Source organism: Lontra canadensis, unplaced genomic scaffold, assembly GCF_010015895.1.
Source record: "Lontra canadensis isolate GAN:19392208 unplaced genomic scaffold, GSC_riverotter_1.0 scaffold26, whole genome shotgun sequence".
Lineage (NCBI taxonomy): Eukaryota > Metazoa > Chordata > Mammalia > Carnivora > Mustelidae > Lontra > Lontra canadensis.
In genome coordinates this window covers 18,517,442-18,535,988 of record NW_022631020.1, presented here as the reverse complement: position 1 = coordinate 18,535,988, position 18,547 = coordinate 18,517,442, and the positions used below count along the sequence as shown (strand labels likewise).

General features: G+C 38.9%; 1 protein-coding gene across 5 annotated transcripts in view; it reads left to right on the top strand.

Moving 5' to 3' along the window:
• The window catches only part of SCEL (sciellin), a 105,028-nt gene that overhangs the window by 39,800 nt on the left and 46,681 nt on the right, over positions 1-18,547 (top strand). For all 5 annotated transcript variants that reach the window (XM_032864190.1, XM_032864194.1, XM_032864191.1 and 2 more), the window contains 3 exons: positions 10,573-10,653; positions 12,838-12,903; positions 15,894-15,953. In XM_032864190.1, the coding sequence (XP_032720081.1) occupies positions 10,573-10,653; positions 12,838-12,903; positions 15,894-15,953 (207 nt within the window). The remainder of the gene's footprint in view (positions 1-10,572; positions 10,654-12,837; positions 12,904-15,893; positions 15,954-18,547) is intronic.

The following is an 18,547-nucleotide window of genomic DNA, read 5'->3' as shown; positions in this document are numbered from 1 at the left end:
TTTGAATGGCACTTTGATAGATTTGTCTGGGGAGGAAGTCACTCCCACATAAGACTTTCCTAAAGCTACTGCACAGGAGCCACCACCCAGAAGGGGAAGAGGGCAAGGGAACTTGTGAACAAAAGGAAGATTCATAGAGGGGGCTTTCATATCTAGATGATGCCACTCAGCAGAATGGAAGGCAGTCCTGGGTCAGAGAACTCTGAGAGGCAGCAGCAGTTCGAGGTCTTTTATGGCTCCCAGAGTTGCATAGCATGGACACAGAAGAAATCACAACACAAGATCAGCTGTGGGATCATGAGAAAAGCATCAACATTCTCTGGGAACTCTGATGTTGTAAAGAAAGTTACAGGATTCAGGGAAGAGGTCCTGAAAGAGGTGTGGCATTTGGGGGGAAGAGAGGAATTACATAATACACAGGGTGATTTTAAGCCCAGTGATGCCACCAGTCAGTATAGGAATAAACAGGAGTAGAATGGGGAATACACAGTTGGTTTTAAGAGGCTGAGCTTTGATTGGAACAGGTAGAGTCTATTTGTAGAGGTAAGTACCAAACAGTGGGAGATGGGGGAGGTGCTCAGACAAGACATTTGTGCCACAGACCCAGGTTTGGAAATGATACCAGAGATTTAAATAAGGTATCTTCAGAAATGGAGAAAATATTAAATGAGAAGAGAATGAAAGTTGAACCTTGATGTGTGTCTACACATCAGGTGGTGAAAGAGGAACCAGAAAACGAGGCTCTCTTACAATTGCATGGTAAAGGTGAAGTATAATATGAGATCAGTAGCAGGGAGGCAGAGTGAGTGGATGCTGTCTAAATCCCAAACCAGCCCAACTTTCAAAGTCTAGAATGAATCTCACTTCCACCACAGCTTTCTCAGTCCAAGGGGTTATTTTTGTCATCTGAACTCAAAAAGCTTATTTCTCTACAATCCTCACTTGGCAATTAATTGCCCATTACCTTAGAACATTACTTATTTTCATGGTATACTCATTAACCAGATGGCATCATCTTATAATTCTATGAGTCATCCATACAATTTTATCCATAGTAATTTGTTAATAAGCACATATTAATATCAATTTATCAATGAATTGTAGAGTGAGTCCTTAAGGGTATAATAAACACAAAGATTGCAATAGCCACAAAATATGTGGAGACATGGAGGGGGAGCCAGTGGAGGTTGTGTTTGAGGTACAGTAGGATAGGCAAGAGAAGCCAAGTACAGAGATAAGGGGGGGATGGAGCCGTTCCAAGAAGAAAGGATTGCAGGACAAAGGTTCTAATGCCAGAGAGTGTGGTATGTGTATGTGTGTGTGTGTGTGTGTATGCATGTGTGCACACATACCCATGTATCTGTTCACGTATGTGAAACTATGGGACTTCTATCCAAGAGGCATTATCTGCATTCATCCTCTATCAGTTATGTTTAGTGGTAGCAGGAAATCTAGTAATTGCAAATTCAATGTCATAGGAAAAAATGTCTAGATCCATGTGTAGATATTCTGTGATAAGTTTAAGTATCTTTTCAGAATATCATATTTCTTTTTTAAGAGTTAGTGGTTTGCTGTTATGTGATTTGAGCTCTGAGTGTATGCTAGAGATTATAAAATATATAATGGAAAGTGCAAATGTCATCACTATGGGTAATTGTTTGGTAAGAGCCAGTGAAGTCTGCCTTTCCCACTTCTTTTGCTTTAGGATGTGTCAGAAAGCTTGACACAAAACTAATTGTCACCAATCATTTGGATATGTCTTCAGTTTTCAAGTTCTTATACTTTTCCTCATTTTTGAGTCTTTCAAAAGAGTGATTGCATTGTGCTGGGACATGGATAATAGTCACCATTCGTGAGAAATATTCAATCACAGCACAATGAAATGTGGACACAGAATTTCTAGGAAGTTGATGTTAAAGTTGCTTCTGATTCCAGTACTGACCATTAAATGTATTCTCTTTATGATACATTTAAGGGCATCTATGTGTTAAAGTGACTTAGAGATTCAGTGGTTAAATGGCATGTGGAGCTCATTTAAGAACTCACTGAAGCTGACTTAAGGTAGTTGCTTAACAGACAATATGAATGTTTATGATGTTACCCATTATGGTGATTCAAGAGCAGCAATTAAGCCACTGCCAGCACTATCACTACCAAAACACCAATGTGTTTTTTTTCTGGAATCATTTGCAAAGATAGAGAATAAAACACATAGCTTCTGATAAAGTTAAAATAGTGGAAACTCACCTAACAAATTTGTCTAGGAAATTACCATATATTTAAAGGCTTGCTATGTACTTTTATAATTTCTCATCCATATTTGTTTCAATCTCTTCTTCTTCACTGGATTTCACTTTCAGTTAGCTGGTTGGTGGAGTTGAAGGAGGAAAGAAAATCCTGATTGAGATGTGAGTTGCCATGGCAACTTTGCACTAGTTATATTTTTCTGTCTGTAACTATAAATGGTAAAATGTAACCTTTCTAATTATACTGCTACATTTTTAACTCTATTGGTACCAAACATTCTGCAAAGTTTGTTGTCATGGTATTAAATCAATATATTTTATTTTTATCTCAACCAAATTCTTATATTAACTGGAATCTGTTTCATAAAAATTAAGATTCTAAGACCATTAGTAAAATGTCAAAGTACAGTGAGTTTAAAATATTATCTGAATGCCTAGAAATACCCATTGTAGGGACACCTAGATGGCTCTCAGTTAAGCGTCCTGATTCTTGATTTTGGTTTAGGTCATGATCTCAGGATTGTGAGATCCAGCCCCTCCTTGGCTCCAGGCTGGATGGGAAGACTTCTTAGGATTCTCTGTCTCCCTCTGCCCCTTCCCTTCCTGCTCACACGTATACTCAAGTACTCTCTCTGTCTGAAAGAAAGAAAGAAAGAAAGAAAGAAAGAAAGAAAGAAAGAAAAGAAATACCCATTCTAGACATTCAAAATAATTAAAACATTAACCTGAAATAAGGTTTTGAAAAGCTTTATTTTTGAATAGTATTATTTGAATAGAATGAGGAGAAAGCTAATTCAAAATGTGTCAGTGAAGGGCTTAACCTTTAGCATTGAGTTAGTTGCTTTTTTTCAGTCCTATGAGGTCAACATAATTTCTGGTTTCATAACACTGGCTTTAAGTAACTCATACATTCAAACAACAACTAACAAAGTCATCCTTGCTTTCCCCCAGTCCAGATTCCACCAGCCCTGATCCCTAAGAGCCCCTGTTGCTTCTCCTGCTGCTGGGGAAGCCCCTCGAAGTATGATGAAGTGGGGGATATTCAGGTTCCGAAGCAGGGCAAAGAAGAAGCTGTGAGAATCAGGATACCTAGGGACAAGCTCCCTGCCAAGTTACAGCTCCCTCTGCACCAACCATAAAAAGCAAACAGTTTGATTAAATATATATATATATATATATTTCACCCTTTAGTAGTATTGTTTGAAGATCTATCAACTAGAGATTATAAATCTCACCTCCAAGAAAAGCATGAAAATTCTAAGAGGTTAAAGGGGCTGTCTCTGGTCATCCAAACCTTAGTGTTAATGACCTAAATCATGTTTCTTTCCTGTTAGAACTGGGCAGAATTGGGACATGCTGAAGTATGGTGACCTGAATTTTATGAACAGGGCATGGCTTTGGAGCAAGAAGACAGGGCATCCTGGGTATGGCGCAGTGTGCATGACAGGAGCATACTGTGATGTAGGAACTGGGCTTCCAAGTGCCTAGGAGGAGGGCAGTGGGAAAAGTGGGTTGGAGGGGGTGCGAGGACCCCATTTTACTTAGGACTGTCTGCACATGTGGTGGCACTTCTTTGTCTTCTGATCTTTCTTCTTCCTCTGTCAGGAATATACAGAATATTAAATACATATGTATTTAATGTATATGTAGCCTTTTCTATCTTGTTTCTCTCACTTAGCGTAATGCATGTGGATTTCATCCATGCTGTTGTATGCATTGGCTGTTTATTCCTTTTCATTGCTGAGTATTATATGGAGCTACGCAGTTATTTATCCATTCACCTGGTAAAGGACATTTGGGTTGTTTTGGGGGGGGCTTCAAATGTTCTCATACAGGTTTTAGTGTATAGATGTTTCTTGGCATGATCATTTCTCTTGAATAAATGCCTACAAGTGGGATTGCTCAGTCATATGGTAAGCATATGTTTAACTTTATAGAAACTGCCAGCTTGAAAAGTGGCTGTACCATTTTGCACCCCACCAGCAATGCATGAGATTTCAAGTTGTCTCACTTCTTTAATATCACTTAGTATTGTCAGCTTTTTTAAAATTAAAATATAATGTATTATTTGCTTCAGGGGTACAGCCTGTGAACCGTCATTCTTACACAATTCACAGCACTCACCATAGCACATACCCTCCCCAATGTCCATAACACCCCTACCTCCTACCAGCAACCCTCAGTTTGTTTCCTGAGATTAAGTCTCTTATGGTTTGTCTCCCTCCTGATCCCATCTTGTTTCATTTTTTCCCTTCCTTCCTCCCATGACCCCCCCAACCCTGCCTCTCAAATTCTTCATATCAGAGAGATCATATAACTGTCTTTCTCAGATTGACTTATTTCTCTTAGCATAATACCCTCTAGTTCCATCCATGTAGTTGCAAATGGCAAAGTTTCAGGTTTTTTGATGGCTGCATAAGTATTGTCAGCTTTTAAAAGAATTATTTTAGCCATTCTAATAGGTGTGTAGTGTAGCTCATCCTAGTTTTAAATTGGATTTCCCTAGAGACTAACAATGTCAAGCATCTTCTCACATGCTACTTACCATTTGTACATCTTCTCTGGTGAAGTATCTATTCAAATCATTGGCCTATATTATTCACTTGGTAGTTTGTTTACTTACTGTTGACTTTTGAGTTTTAAAAGTTTTATATACTGCTTTCAAGTCCTTTGTCAGATATGTGATTTGCAAATATTTTTCTCCCAATGTGGCTTATATTTCCATTCTCTTAATAATGTATTTTCCAGGGCTGCCTGGGTGGCTCAGTGGGTTAAGCCTCTGCCTTTAGCTCAGGTCATAATCTCAGGGTCCTGGGATCGAGTCCCACATCAGGCTCTCTGCTAGGCAGGGAGCCTGCTTCCTCCTCTCTCTCTCTCTACTTGTGATCTCTCTCTGTCAAATAAATAAAATCTTTAAAAAAATTTTAAAAAAATTTTCCAGAGCAAAAGTTTTTAATTTAATGAGGTCTAACTTATCAAATTATTATTTTTTTAATGAATTGTACTGCTGGTGTCATATCTGAGAACGCTCTTCCTAACCCATGTTACAAAGATTTTTCTTCTAAAAGTTTTATACTTGTATGTTTTATATGTGTTTACGATTTTTTACTTCACCTGATAATAATTGCACTGTTCTTTTTTTTAATGTCTTTGAGAAAATATCTAAGGACCAAAAGCTTCTATGAATTCAGCAATACTTAAAATTTTGTGACACTTTATGTCTATTTACCGGAAAATATCGACATATTTTCTTATAAAGCTGAGATGAGTTATGCTAATTAAAATTGTGTTAACCACAATTGCATCTACGTACATTTGAAGGTGCTTAGTCTACAGCAAGTGCTCGGGGCTCTGTGAGCTGAAGATGCCTTGCAATGACCCTGCTTTCCCACAGTTACGTGGGACAGATCAGAACCTATCTTCTCCTTTAATAAAGAAGCAGAGGTTGAGAGAATCAGCTCTCTTACTAGGGTCAAACTGAGTTAGTGGCAAAGCTAGTCTACAAGCTAGGTCTCTGGAATTTAAGTCCAGTACATGCTCTATTGCTGGGTTATGGTTTATTGAAATGGCCCCTGGCCACCAGGAAATGAGACTTCATTGCAGTAATCATTCTTTTGAACATATGCCGCACATTCAATAAGCCCTTGGGAGCAGGGACTGTCCCTTTTCTAGTTTTTAAATTTTGTTCTGTGTTGCTATGTGTCCTAACATTATACCTGGGGCATCTGTGGTATAAACCCTCATTAACAATGCCATCCTTGGGCAAGGAAGCAATGCAGGACAATCTATCATTATTAGATTTTCCCTGGGAATATCGAAAAGAGTATTGGTTTAATGCAGTACATTACAGAGAAGCACATGAGATTCAACATTAGAAAAACTAAGTTGAAACCCTGGCTGAGTTACTTACTAGCACCATGATGCAAGGAAAATTACTCAACTTTTTTGACTCATTATAAAAAAACATTTTCCAGGGCATCGATGTATGATTGGACTAAAATAATGTTTGTGAGAGCTTGGAAAAGTTAGCATGGCACTAAAATTCAAAAAAATATAGGTTCCATCTCCTTTGTCCTTGTTAAAAATTCTGTGTGTGGGAAACAAAGACTAAGCATAATGGGAAGTAAAAACAAAACTCAGAGTTAAATATTACAGTCATTTATTCTTGTTTCAAACCTGGGTGTGTGCTGCAGTAATGAAATGCTCTTCACATAGGCAGACAAACAGAAGTCACAGAGCCAGGCATGTTGTGCAAAAAAGCCATAATGGAAAGAAGTGATCTTTGTAGCAGCATGTGAAAATGAAGTAACATAAACTGCTTCACAGGGTTATTTCTATTAGTTCTGGCCTTTGGGCTATTATCTACAAATTTTCCCATTTCTTGTGAAAGCTGCCTTTTTATTCCTGGAAGTTATTCTTAACAATAATAGCCACTAATGTGGTGGTGTCAACCCTGCAAAGGGTCTTGGGGGCCTGAGGGAAAGACAGAGCGTAGAGCCAAGGGTCAACTTATCCAAGCTTAAAACATTGCATCTCAAAGCAGTATTCAAACAGGATCATTCCACATCCATGTCTCTTGTTTGCTTCTCTTCAAAACATTCCGGGCCACAGCTTCCTGCCTGGCTCTTGCATTTTAATCCCCCTGCTTGGCATCCCATCAAGCTCCTGGCATGGCATGAATGACTTCTCTCATTGCCCCTAAGGGTTTGGGTTCTGTCATCTGTGGCTGTCATTGCAGAGACGCAAATGAAAGCTCCTTTGAGGTGAACGGAAGTCAATGTGGCATTGCCTAGCCCTGGCCCAGCGGGGGTCTGAATGCAGCACCCTCGGAAATAAATGTGCTCCTCTGCTTCCTTGGCCTTCACAACTGCTTGCCCACATTTTCTTTCTGGGTCATCCCCAAACCCTATCTGCACCATGTCCCCAGATCTACTTCTCTCCCCCTGTCTGTTTCCTGGATACACCCAGTCACTATTTACCCACCTCTCTGAGGACTTAGCCATTGTAACATGGAAGAAATGTAGCTTTTTATCAATGTGATTCTGGCATAAATGAAGTTTGGCACCATCCTTTTTCTCCTTTTTGCCATCCTCCTTTCCATCATTTTACCTCTCTCCTGCCTGTTCACAGATATCCAGTGTCCTGTGCAGATTTACTAGCCAGGACTGACCACGTTCTTACCCCTTTCCTCTGCCCCTGGAGGAAAAGCATATAATCAGCTAATCCACCCAGATACACAAAAGACACATTATCACTTGTGATATCCCATTATTCCCAACACAGGGATATTTTTTGAGAAGAGGAGATAATGGTAGTTCAAATAAAATAATATCTAATTGTAAAATCTAGCACTAAACCAGAACAGGGAACTGTTTTTTTATAAATTGTTTTTGCTAAATTTGAACAGATTTTAGAAGTTTCAAGTGCCTCTTCACTACTCATTTCCTTCCTTACCAAATAGAAATCCAGCCAATCACTCCCTCTTTCAACACCATCTTTAATTTTTATTATTTTTTTAAATTTCTTTTCAGTGTTCCAGAATTTATTGTTTGTGCACCACACCCAGTGCTCCATGCAATACGTGCCCTCCTTAATACCCACCACCAGGCTCACCCAACCCTTCCACCTCCCTCTCCTCCAAAACCCTCAGATTGTTTCTCAGAGTCCATAGTCTCTCCATGGTTCATCTCCCCCTCCAACACCATCTTTATTGGGGACCAAAATCATACACAGTCCTAGTACTTGGGATATAACTATCCTTCTAGGAACTTTCAGCCCAGTATAGAGACAGAAAATTATTTGTAATCAAAAACAGTGAGATATAGGCCATAAAGAGGATGTACTATGGGGAGACATAAGGATATATCCAGCACAGATTTGGTACCACCAGACTCAGTAATGTCTAAGCCAAGTCTGAAGGGCAGGAAGGAAGTATCCAGGGGAAAGGAAGAAGCATGTAGGCCAGAGAGCAGAGAGCACATGGTGGTGGGGTCGTTAGGAGTGCAAGCGTTTTGGCAGTTAAGTATTGGGTTCACATGGGGTAACAACAACCACAACACAACACATAGAGTGAGCACTTAGTGTGAGCCAGGAAGAGCTTAAATGCTCTTTCGGCCCTTCTCCAGGCTTCAGTGCCACTGTCCACACAAGAGCAAGGAGACCCACCGTGCTCTGCACTCTGCTGCTCCACTGCCCATCACCCAGACAATCATTCCCACGCTCTGCTGAGAAAGATTTAGAACTAATTGCATCATGTCCTCCATCCCTATGGCTACGGATTCCCCAGGAGAAGCCCAGTCTGATCATTGCTTGTCACCAGGACTAGCCCCACAGAGCTCTGTCCATCACGGAGCCTGACCTGACCTAACAGTAGCCTAACCACTCAAACCTTCCATAGTACCACCCTGGATGTGTCCGCTATTCTCATCACAACTGGTTGCTCTGCAGTCTCATCTTTGGCTCAATGGCACTCTGCTCTGTTGGGCTCTCCCAGAGGACTCTGCTTCCACAGGATCCAGAGGAAGAGGAGAGGTCTTGTTTGCTCCTCGTTGCTACTGCTTATCAATTTTAGCTTTCTCTTCCTTAGAACTGCTCCATCTTCTTGAAATTGTGGCACCAGGAGCTTCTCTTCCTCATTGCAGTCATCTGTAGGTCTCAGAGTCACTCACCCACACTCTTTGAAGATGCTGGCACCAGGTTCATTGTCTGTCTCACATGTGTCTCCTGTCATAATGCTTGGTGATTTCCAAATCCATGCGGAGGATCCTTCCCCACTTTGACCTCTCACTTTTTTGATCTTCTTTCCAATAATCTTGTCCTTTGCCCTACCTTAGCCACCCATAGATCTTGCCCTTCTGAATAACCATACAAATTTCAAAATCTTCCCATTCTGCTTCCACTTTCTATCTACTCCATTCAGCTCATTCTCACCAGTCCTCTGATTCCAGAAGTTTCTCAGCCTTGTCCCCACCAACCACCAATCCACTGACTTTTCACATTTCCTCTCCCCTCATATCCTCTGTTCCCTCCATGTCCATCTCAGATCCCATGGTCCTTCCTTATCATCACTTCCTCGCATCCCCCTTCCTTATCCTCCTTCACCATCATTCTCTTTGTTGCCCTCACTTGGCTGAATTATAAACTTAGTTAAATCCACCTCTCAGTTTCCTCTGTTTCTGCCACCTATGCTGCTGAATGTGTCAACAGAAAAACAATGGCAGCTAGCTTTAATTCCGTGACCATGAACCATGACCACAAACCAGCTGAGCTACTGATACTGCCTAAGGATTCCTGGCAAAATTTGGCGGGGTTGAGGGGAGGTGGTGCTTATGGAGCCAGATTATCCACTTTTTAGAGTACCTGTATGTAGAAAGCTGCCAATAAATGTTCGTTAAATAAGAGCATGGTCTAATTTAGTCCTGACAACATTCAGCAATCCTCTGAGAAAGGTTATTACAAATGAAGAGATGGAATCAGGTTGACCCATTATCACATAGCTCTGACAGTTCAGACAGCTGAACTCCAGATCATATGTGCTCACTTAGCATGTGGCAGAAGCCAGAGGGCTACCTGGAGTCGAGATCACAAATGTACTTTAACTAGGTATGGAATTTAATAGGGAGCCACTAGGGTGGTAGTGGTGGGGGTGGGGGGGTGACATGACCCGGGTAAGGTACTGACTCCATCCAAATGATGGACATAATTGCCTGTCTGCAGTTCCTAGGTTATCAAATCGCACTGGCTCAGAGTCTGTCTTGGCTCTTGGTTGGAAAGTTTAGGCTGACAGTATATACTTGCTTTGCTAGCAGCAAACTGGCCTGTGCTGCCAATATTTAAGTCAGATTTAGTTAAGAGCTCCAAATCAACTTTATCTTGTGGTCTGTAAAACTGAAAACCTTTCTTGCTGTTTCCATAGCAGCCTGATGGTTGACATAATTCTTAAAGAAGATTATATGTTAATGCCCAAGAACCATTTACTACACTCACGCGCTGCTGACCCAAAATGCCACAGCTTGAGCTAGATAGTCTAGCAAAATATTAAGCTTTTAAAAGGACACGTTATATTTCAAACTATAGTGAGAGGGGATGGGGTTTCCAAAAATCTGATTAAATGAACTTTGAAAATACCCATAATTTAAATATTTGACTCCTCTTAAGTTTAGTGCTGTATAGACTCTAGCCTTTTAGCTACCTTGTGCAAGGCGGGGGGCGGGGTGTGGAAGATGCATGAGTTATTTCCATATAGGCCATAAGTACATTTGGTTAATAGATGCTAAAATTTGCCATGTCTCCATGGAGAAATGAACTGCTGTTTTTTGTTTTAAAGGGAACCAACTGTTCACCCTCCAATACCTCCAAAGCCCAGTTCTCCTGTTTCATCTCCTAACCAGCTGAGACAGGAGAATAGGTGAGACCTGGCATTCCAGAATCTCTTGCTCAAACGAAGAAATTAAAGAAATGAAAGCAAATGAATTGTGACCTGTTTTGTGCAAAGCGTGGGTATGTTTTGTGCATACATTCACAGAAGAAGCACTTGTAAAGCTTTTCTAATTGCCAACACAAGTGCGTATTTATGTTTGCCTTTGAATACTTATAGCCACATCCTGTCTTATGGATACACCTTCAAGATAGAAGCTGAACAGTATTCATGTCCAGAAAATGTTTATCCTCTGGTTTCTTCTAATTTATGTATGAGGAAGCATTATATAAGGAATCTCTTTCTTTCTGTCCCTATGTATATACACACATAGATATATATGTATACATATGTAGTATTTGACATAGATAATCTAGATAGAAACTATGTGTGTGTGTGTGTGTGTGTGTGTGTGTAGACACTTAAGTTTCCCATTAAAAGCTATATTTTCTAAAAAAAAAGCTATATTTTCTGATGAAAGATGCTCTTAAAACTTTGTGTTACTGCTCAAACCCTCCTTATTTTAGAAATACTTCTAGGTAGGTTTTTAGTATTGTTTTAGCTAAGGAATTTGCAATTTATTTCAAAACTATTACAATTAAAAAATGTTCTCTGAATCAAGGGAAAAAAGACAGACTTGTTTTTTCATTTTGAATCTCTGACACTCTATAATTTAGAAACTTAGAAACAAATTCAAAGATCTGAAAAATGTCCCACGTGTTTCTGTTAAACTGTTTAGTAATCTTGAGCTGTTTTTCGAGACGTATGTTGCACATTTCCATTATCATTGTGAGATTTTAAAAATATCTCATTGAAGACTGAATACATTAGATCCGCTTGATTGCCTGCCTTTGATTCTTTTGTATTTTTACATTTTGATGGTGATTTTTGTTGACAACGTGAAGGAAAATTCCAGAACTATTCTTCGGGAAAAGGGTAACTTCAGCTAGGAAATGCTGACTGGGCAGCAGAACTCTGTAGCATTAGGTGTTAAGCCTATTGAGTTAAAAACCCAGGTCTGAATATCTATTCAGTGACACTTTGCAGAATCTTTGAAATTTTGTCCTTAGGGTGAGAAGATATTACTTTTCCTTTTAATGAGCCAAGAAAATACTTCTTCATTGAATTAATGAAAGATGTAGACCAAATTTATAACTTTTTATTTGTGCAATGATTATAATTATACTCTTAAAATAACTGGAGTTTTTTAATCTTATATTATTTTTCCTTTTGTAGTATTGAGCAATTAAATTTTAATTTGAATAGGAATTTTTAGGGGATCTTAAATACATTGGCTTTAGTACTATTGAAATTCTAGTCTAAAATCAGCAACTCCAGAGCAGTAAGCTTGTGTAAATTTTAAAAAAAGCTAAATTTCATGGGAATTGGTCTAATCCATTTTTATTACTTTAATTTCTTTCTTCTACCAGTGATCTTAAAAATAAAATTAGGACAACTTGCATGTTTTAAACTCTGTGATTACTTTAATCACAGCAAGATGATTTTAATGAAAGAATATGAAAGGGAAGGGTTTCCTATGTAATTAACAAATGTCCTCAGGAGGACAAAAAATAGTTGAATATAGGTTTTTGAGAACAAGTAAGAATATATAAGTAGGTCAATCAGATACTTAGGAAAATAACAGATAAAAACCTCATATCATAAATTGTGACAGAACCTAATATCATAAACTTGTTCTATTAACTTTGTGTATTAGAAACTTAAGATATTTCTCATCTTATCTAAGCAAATGTATTTTTGGATTGTATTCAAATAGATTAAGTCTTTAAGAAAAAAATCATTCATTTGATGCCCAATAACAAAAAAGAGCCTTAAGAGAGAAGTATGAAAATGCTTTATTGATGATTGGAGACTAAAATAAGATGAACATAAACACATATAAGACAGATATTTCTAGATATATCTAGTGGTTGAAAATATATTAAAAGAGATAAGCTAAATTACAAATTACAATAGAGTTCAGAAATTTCAACTAAGAAATGGCTGAGTTCTAGCCAACCAAAAGAGCTAAAGTGAGGTTTGTTATCTCAAGCAGTGCTATTGATCCAACACTCTGTGATCTTTTTGAACATGAATGTTTCCTTAAAAATTTATATTTAGCAGAGAAGTGTTTTTATTACCTAACAGATATTATCTTTAACTTTGAAAATATAGGCAAATATGTCCACCTAAACCAGATGTAAATACAGAAACCAACAGATCTGCTGAAAGAAATATAAGGTAAAATGATCTCTATTTATATCTATGTAATTGTTGAAATGATAATGTTTGTCTTATTAGAATACTTAAAAATACAAGACAATTAATAATAGACAAAATCAGTCCTCCAGCTGGCTTCAATATAGCGGGTAATTAATATTTTTATATGTACCTACAGAATTTTGTTCCTTTTATTTCTATTCTTAGCTTTACATTAAGAAAGCAACCAAAATTGTCTGAACATGATAACAGAATAAAATAAACCCCTTAAGAAGGGAAAATTCCCAGCATTTGGGAATCAGGTCCCAAGGTCTGTGATACTGTTGTGCTGATGTTTAAATGAATAGGTGTAAATATAGTCATTTTATTGAACTTGTTCTACAAAAGCTTTGCTAGAATTGGCTGTATAATAAGGCCATATCCAGCTCTACCCACATCATCAGAAAAAGGCTCGCAAATAGTATTGATCTTTGGGTAAGCTTTCCCCATAACAGTCCTGATTTATGCCCATTGTCTTACTCATCCCATCTGGTTCAGCATAGACTTTGGTTATATCCTGATTTTATTATTTTTTTATTTTTTAGAAAAAACCCCTATTTTTATGTTTTATTTTTTTAAAAAGATTGTATTTATTTATTTGACAGAGAGACAGTGAGAGAACACAAGTAGACAGAGCCACAGGCAGAGGTAAAGAAACAAGCAGGCTCTCTGCTGAGCAAGGAGCCCTATGTGGGGCTTGATCCCAGGACTCTGGGATCATGACCTGAGCCAAAGGCAGCCACTTAACCGACTGAACCACCCAGGTGCCCCCCAAAAAACCCTATTTTAAAAATTAGTTTTAAATAATGCTATTCTATAGGTTTATCAGTATGATAAACCAGTTTTTAATTATTATGGTAAAAATATAACATGAAATTTACCATCTTATCCATTTTAACCAATGATTTTTCAAAGTTCAAAACTTCTGTACTTTTGGGTTTTTTTTTTTTTTTTTTTTTTTGTTATCTCCCCTGATTCTCAGAAAAGTCTGAGTTTGAAACATACATCACATGGATACCTTACCTTTGGGGAGAATAATGTTTACCTTGTAACTTCAAGTACAACTACATCTCAGCATTTCCCAAGCTGTGTCGCATGTGCCCCAAGATGTCAATGCATGTTCTGTGAAAGAAGGATTTCATGGTCGACCCATTTAGGAGACACAACAAAGTAGAGTTCTCTACCACAGGACTTCTTCAGAACCTTCAATGTGCTTGTATACATTCTGAATCTCCAAAAGTTGGTTATATTTCCCAAATTTACTTGACTGCAAAATTCTTTCTTCATGGAACCCTATTAACCTTCTATGAGACATTGTTTGTGAAACAGTTCTTTTTTTAAATTTTTATTTGTTTTTTTAAATTTCTTTTCAGTGTTCCAGAATTCATTGTTTATGCACCACACCCAGTGCTCCATGCAATATGTGCCCTCCATAATACCCACCACCAGGCTCTCCCAACCTCCCACCCCTCTCCCCTCCAAAACCCTCAGTTTGTTTCTCAGAGTCCACAGTCTCTGATGGTAGGTCTCCTCCTCCGATTTCCCCCAACCGTCTTCTCCTCTCCACCTCCCCATGTCCTCCGTGTTATTCGTTATGCTCCACAAATAAGCAAAAATATATGATAATAGGCTCTCTCTCTGCTTGACTTATCTCATTCAGCATAATCTCTTCCAGCCCCATCCATGTTGATACAAAAGTTGGGTATTCATCCTTTCTGATGGAGGCATAATACTCCATAGTACATATGGACCACATCTTCCTTATCCATTCGTCCGTTGAAGGTCATTTTGGTTCTTTCCACAGTTTGGCAACTATGGCCATTGCTGTTATGAACATTGGGGTACAGATGGCCCTTCTTTTCACTACATCTGTATCTTTGGGGTAAATACCCAGTAGTGCAATTGCAGGGTCATAGGGAAGCTCTATTTTTAATTTCTTAAGGAACCTCCACACTGTTTTCCAAAGTGGCTGCACCAACTTGCATTCCCACCAACAATGTAAGACGGCTCCCCTTTCCAACATACGTTGTTTACTGTCTTATTGATTTTGGCCATTTTAACTGGTGTAAGCTGGTATCTCAGTGTGGTTTTGATTTGAATCTCCCTGATGGCTAGTGATGACGAACATTTTTTCATGTGTCTGTTAGCCATTTGTATGTCTTCATTGGAGAAGTGTCTGTTCATGTCTTCTGCCCATTTTTTGACATGATTATCTGTTTTGTGTGTGTTGAGTTTGAGGAGTTCTTTATAGATCCTAGATATCAGCCCTTTGTAGGGTCATTTGCGAGTATCTTCTCCCATTCTGTGGGTTGCCTCTTTGTTTTGTTGACTGTTTCCTTTGCTGTGAAACACAGTTCCTAATTACAGGAACATCAATGAGGATGTTCCCAATTATTCCTTTCCATGATCACTAGGGAAATTCATGTGGATTCAACCACTCTGTGTCAGGTGCTTCCAAATACCCTGTAGTTTAAAATGTACTTTCCCTTTGGAAGCTTAAGAAGACAGACACTTTCACCACATGTGAGGGATGAATTAATCATCTGGACATGTTGCTTAATGCTCTTTGGCTCTGGTCAAAAAAATCTCTGAACACACTTCTGTGTTTACTTGAGTAGTTAACTCTGCTTTCTTTTCCATATCCTCTAAGTATAGAACTAGAGAGAAGCCAATGTGTTCAGGAGAAACTGTAGTTATTTCAGTGAGCACTAGATGGCAGAGCCAATGCCCAGTTAAATGACTACTGTGGGGCGGGGTGTTGGGTGTAGGGGGGGGAGTGTGCACCTGCATGTGTGCACACCCACACCTGCAAACCCCATGAGCTGATATGATAGAACAATTTCATATGCACTTAAACTCAATAATTCCTGAACACATGGACTATTGTTTTCTTTACTGAAAACATAAATTTCAGACAACCTCAAAAATAGCTGTACCAACACTGACTTGTGTTTCCTTTTCATCCTTTGAAGGGGTCAGGATCTCGAGAATATCATCAAAGTGGCCACTTCACTTCAGAAAACTAACAAGGGGTAAGAGCTCAGGGCCTTTGAGCTTATGTTTTTCCTTTCTTTATGTTTCAAAAAAGCTTAACCAGTACCTTTAGAAGTTCCAGATATAAACAAGATCCCCATGCTGTTTACCAAATATAACTTAAAGGAAGAAAGAATCAGTCTCTTTAGATAAGTGTCCCTGAAAAGTGGGTCAGATGGACATTTACCAATACTCTTCTTCCTCTGCTTTGTCTTTTGGTGATTATACTCATCTCCTTCACCTCAGCTGTTTTTGGTTTTGACCTTGTTGCAAGTCCTTGTCCTGTATTTATGTTGCTGGCTCAGATTTCAACTTATCTGTCTTCCCAGAACCCTCACCAGAATGTCCTAGGCCGTATTTACCTTCCTTCCCAAGTGCGCTATTTCCTAACTTCTTTCTGTTCTCTCCTTCAGCCAAGCTCACCTTTCTGGAATCATTCTTGATTCTTCCATGTCTTTCCCCTCAATGTAGAATCAGGCATATATGCATAAAAAGCCCAAGATTCTCCTCCTGCCCACATGACCTCACCCCAGTTCAAATCTGCATCAACTCCATCATAGATTATTAGACTAGCTATCCAGATTTACTTACGTTCCCTCAGTCTTTCCTCTCCTAAACCATTTTTTTAAAAGATATGTATTTATTTATTTATTTGACAGAGAGAGAGAGAGAGATCACAAGTAGGCAGAGCCACAGGCAGAGAGAGAGGGGGAAGCAGGCTCCCCGCTGAGGAGAGAGCTAATGCAATGCCAGGCGAAAGCAGAGGCTTAGCCCACTGAGCCATCCAGGTGCTCCTCCTAAGCCATTTTAAATTAATCATTTCCTCCCCTAAGCCATCACTGCCAGAGTTTTCTTCCTAAAATTCTACTAGAACAACTGTTTCGCCGGCTCCCCATTGCCCATTTAATTACATTTAACCTTTGTTAACTTGGCTCCTTCCAACCTAACATTCCAGAGTTATTTCTGACTTCGCCTTTACATTTACCCCGCATGCAATGCCAAATTAAACCACTTTCTTCCTACGGTTTCCAGATACCTTGCCTTTGTTTATGCCATTCTGCCCATATGGCCGTTTTTCCTAGCCTCAAGGCCACTGTGTCAATCCATTCAAGCCCTACCTATTTTTCAAGATCTGGATCAGATATCACTTCCTCTGTTGAGTCTTCCCAGAATGATTCAGGGAGATGTGACTTCTGTTTCTCTAAGTTATTAGAGCCCCACTATTTATGTGTTAAAACAACTAATCATATTTGTTGTTATTTCATGGTATCTATGTAAATACTTCATCTTCTCTATCATCTCTTTAATCTCTTTGGGCAAATATTTTGTCCTATTGACCATAAGTCATTTGCGAAGTCTGACACAATGCTTTAGGCAAAGTAGGTGCTTATATAATAGATTACGGTAAAGAATGATGAACAGCAGGAAACCTGGAGTATAAACATTCCATAATTTAAATCACATTCCTACAAAAATCCGCCTCATTCAGTGGAATTCAGCAATGCTAAGTGTGATTAGGTAGTGCAGTCTCAGCCAAAAGACCTGAGAAAAGAAACAGAAGCAACAGGTAGTTCTTCTGTGTAAATGAAACTAATTGGAGCTCTGAATCCAGGAGGGGACTCCAGAAAGTATCCTGAATGTTTCATTTCCATTTTTCTTGTCTAAGAGCCTGGATCTCTTATTTTATCTATTTACACTAAGTGAGGTAATATTTTGTTTTTAAGAGGGATTGAACAGTTTTTTGGTGAGTGATGGGGGTGTTTGAAAGAGAGACATATGAGTGATGCTGAAGAGAAATTACTATTTGGCACAAAGCCAACAAAAACAAGAACTACAGTTAGATCTGTCGCTTCTGTGGGGGCACAATAAACTAATTCCACAGCAAGATGCGTTCTTCACAGGGAAAGTTTACTGCTCTGACAACGGCCCGGGAAAGTGTCTGTTAGATCGACACAACCAACTACCATCACTGTGGGCCATCTGTGGGGACTAGAAATAACTTTTAATCCCCTGAGCTGCTCTTGGTGATATTTCTGTGTGAAGTAGACTCCTATCTGATTAAGAACATTTAACTTACTGCACATGAGATGGTGAAATTTAATATCCAAAGCTTTCCTCGATACAAGGTCATTTTAAAAGTCCAACTTCCTAGTGAGAATATTGTCTCCATTTTGTTTAATTTACCACAGAGTGTCTTCTCATGATTTATGCCCATTCATTTGTGATAAACATGAGCAACCCCAAATTCTGATCATCTCTTCACTGTGACTCATACTAGTCAGAAAGGTCTGAGACTACCATTTTACAGGATTCTTAGGTTTGCTCTTTTCCTTGGAGACATGGACAGATTCATACTCTCAGAGCTGGACAGTGGAATTTCAAGCAAGAAACAATGCTGAGGCATTGTGTCAAGGGACTAGCTAGTATGTTAATCTATTTTTTGACAGGGTCAGCAGCATTTGTATTTCAGTATTTTTTTCCTCAGCCTTTGATCCTACCACCGAATATGTAACATTTCTTGAAAGGATTCACCTATGTGAATTTAACATGTTTTTAGGGTCTCTAAGCTTTTATGGCAATATATTGTGCCAGA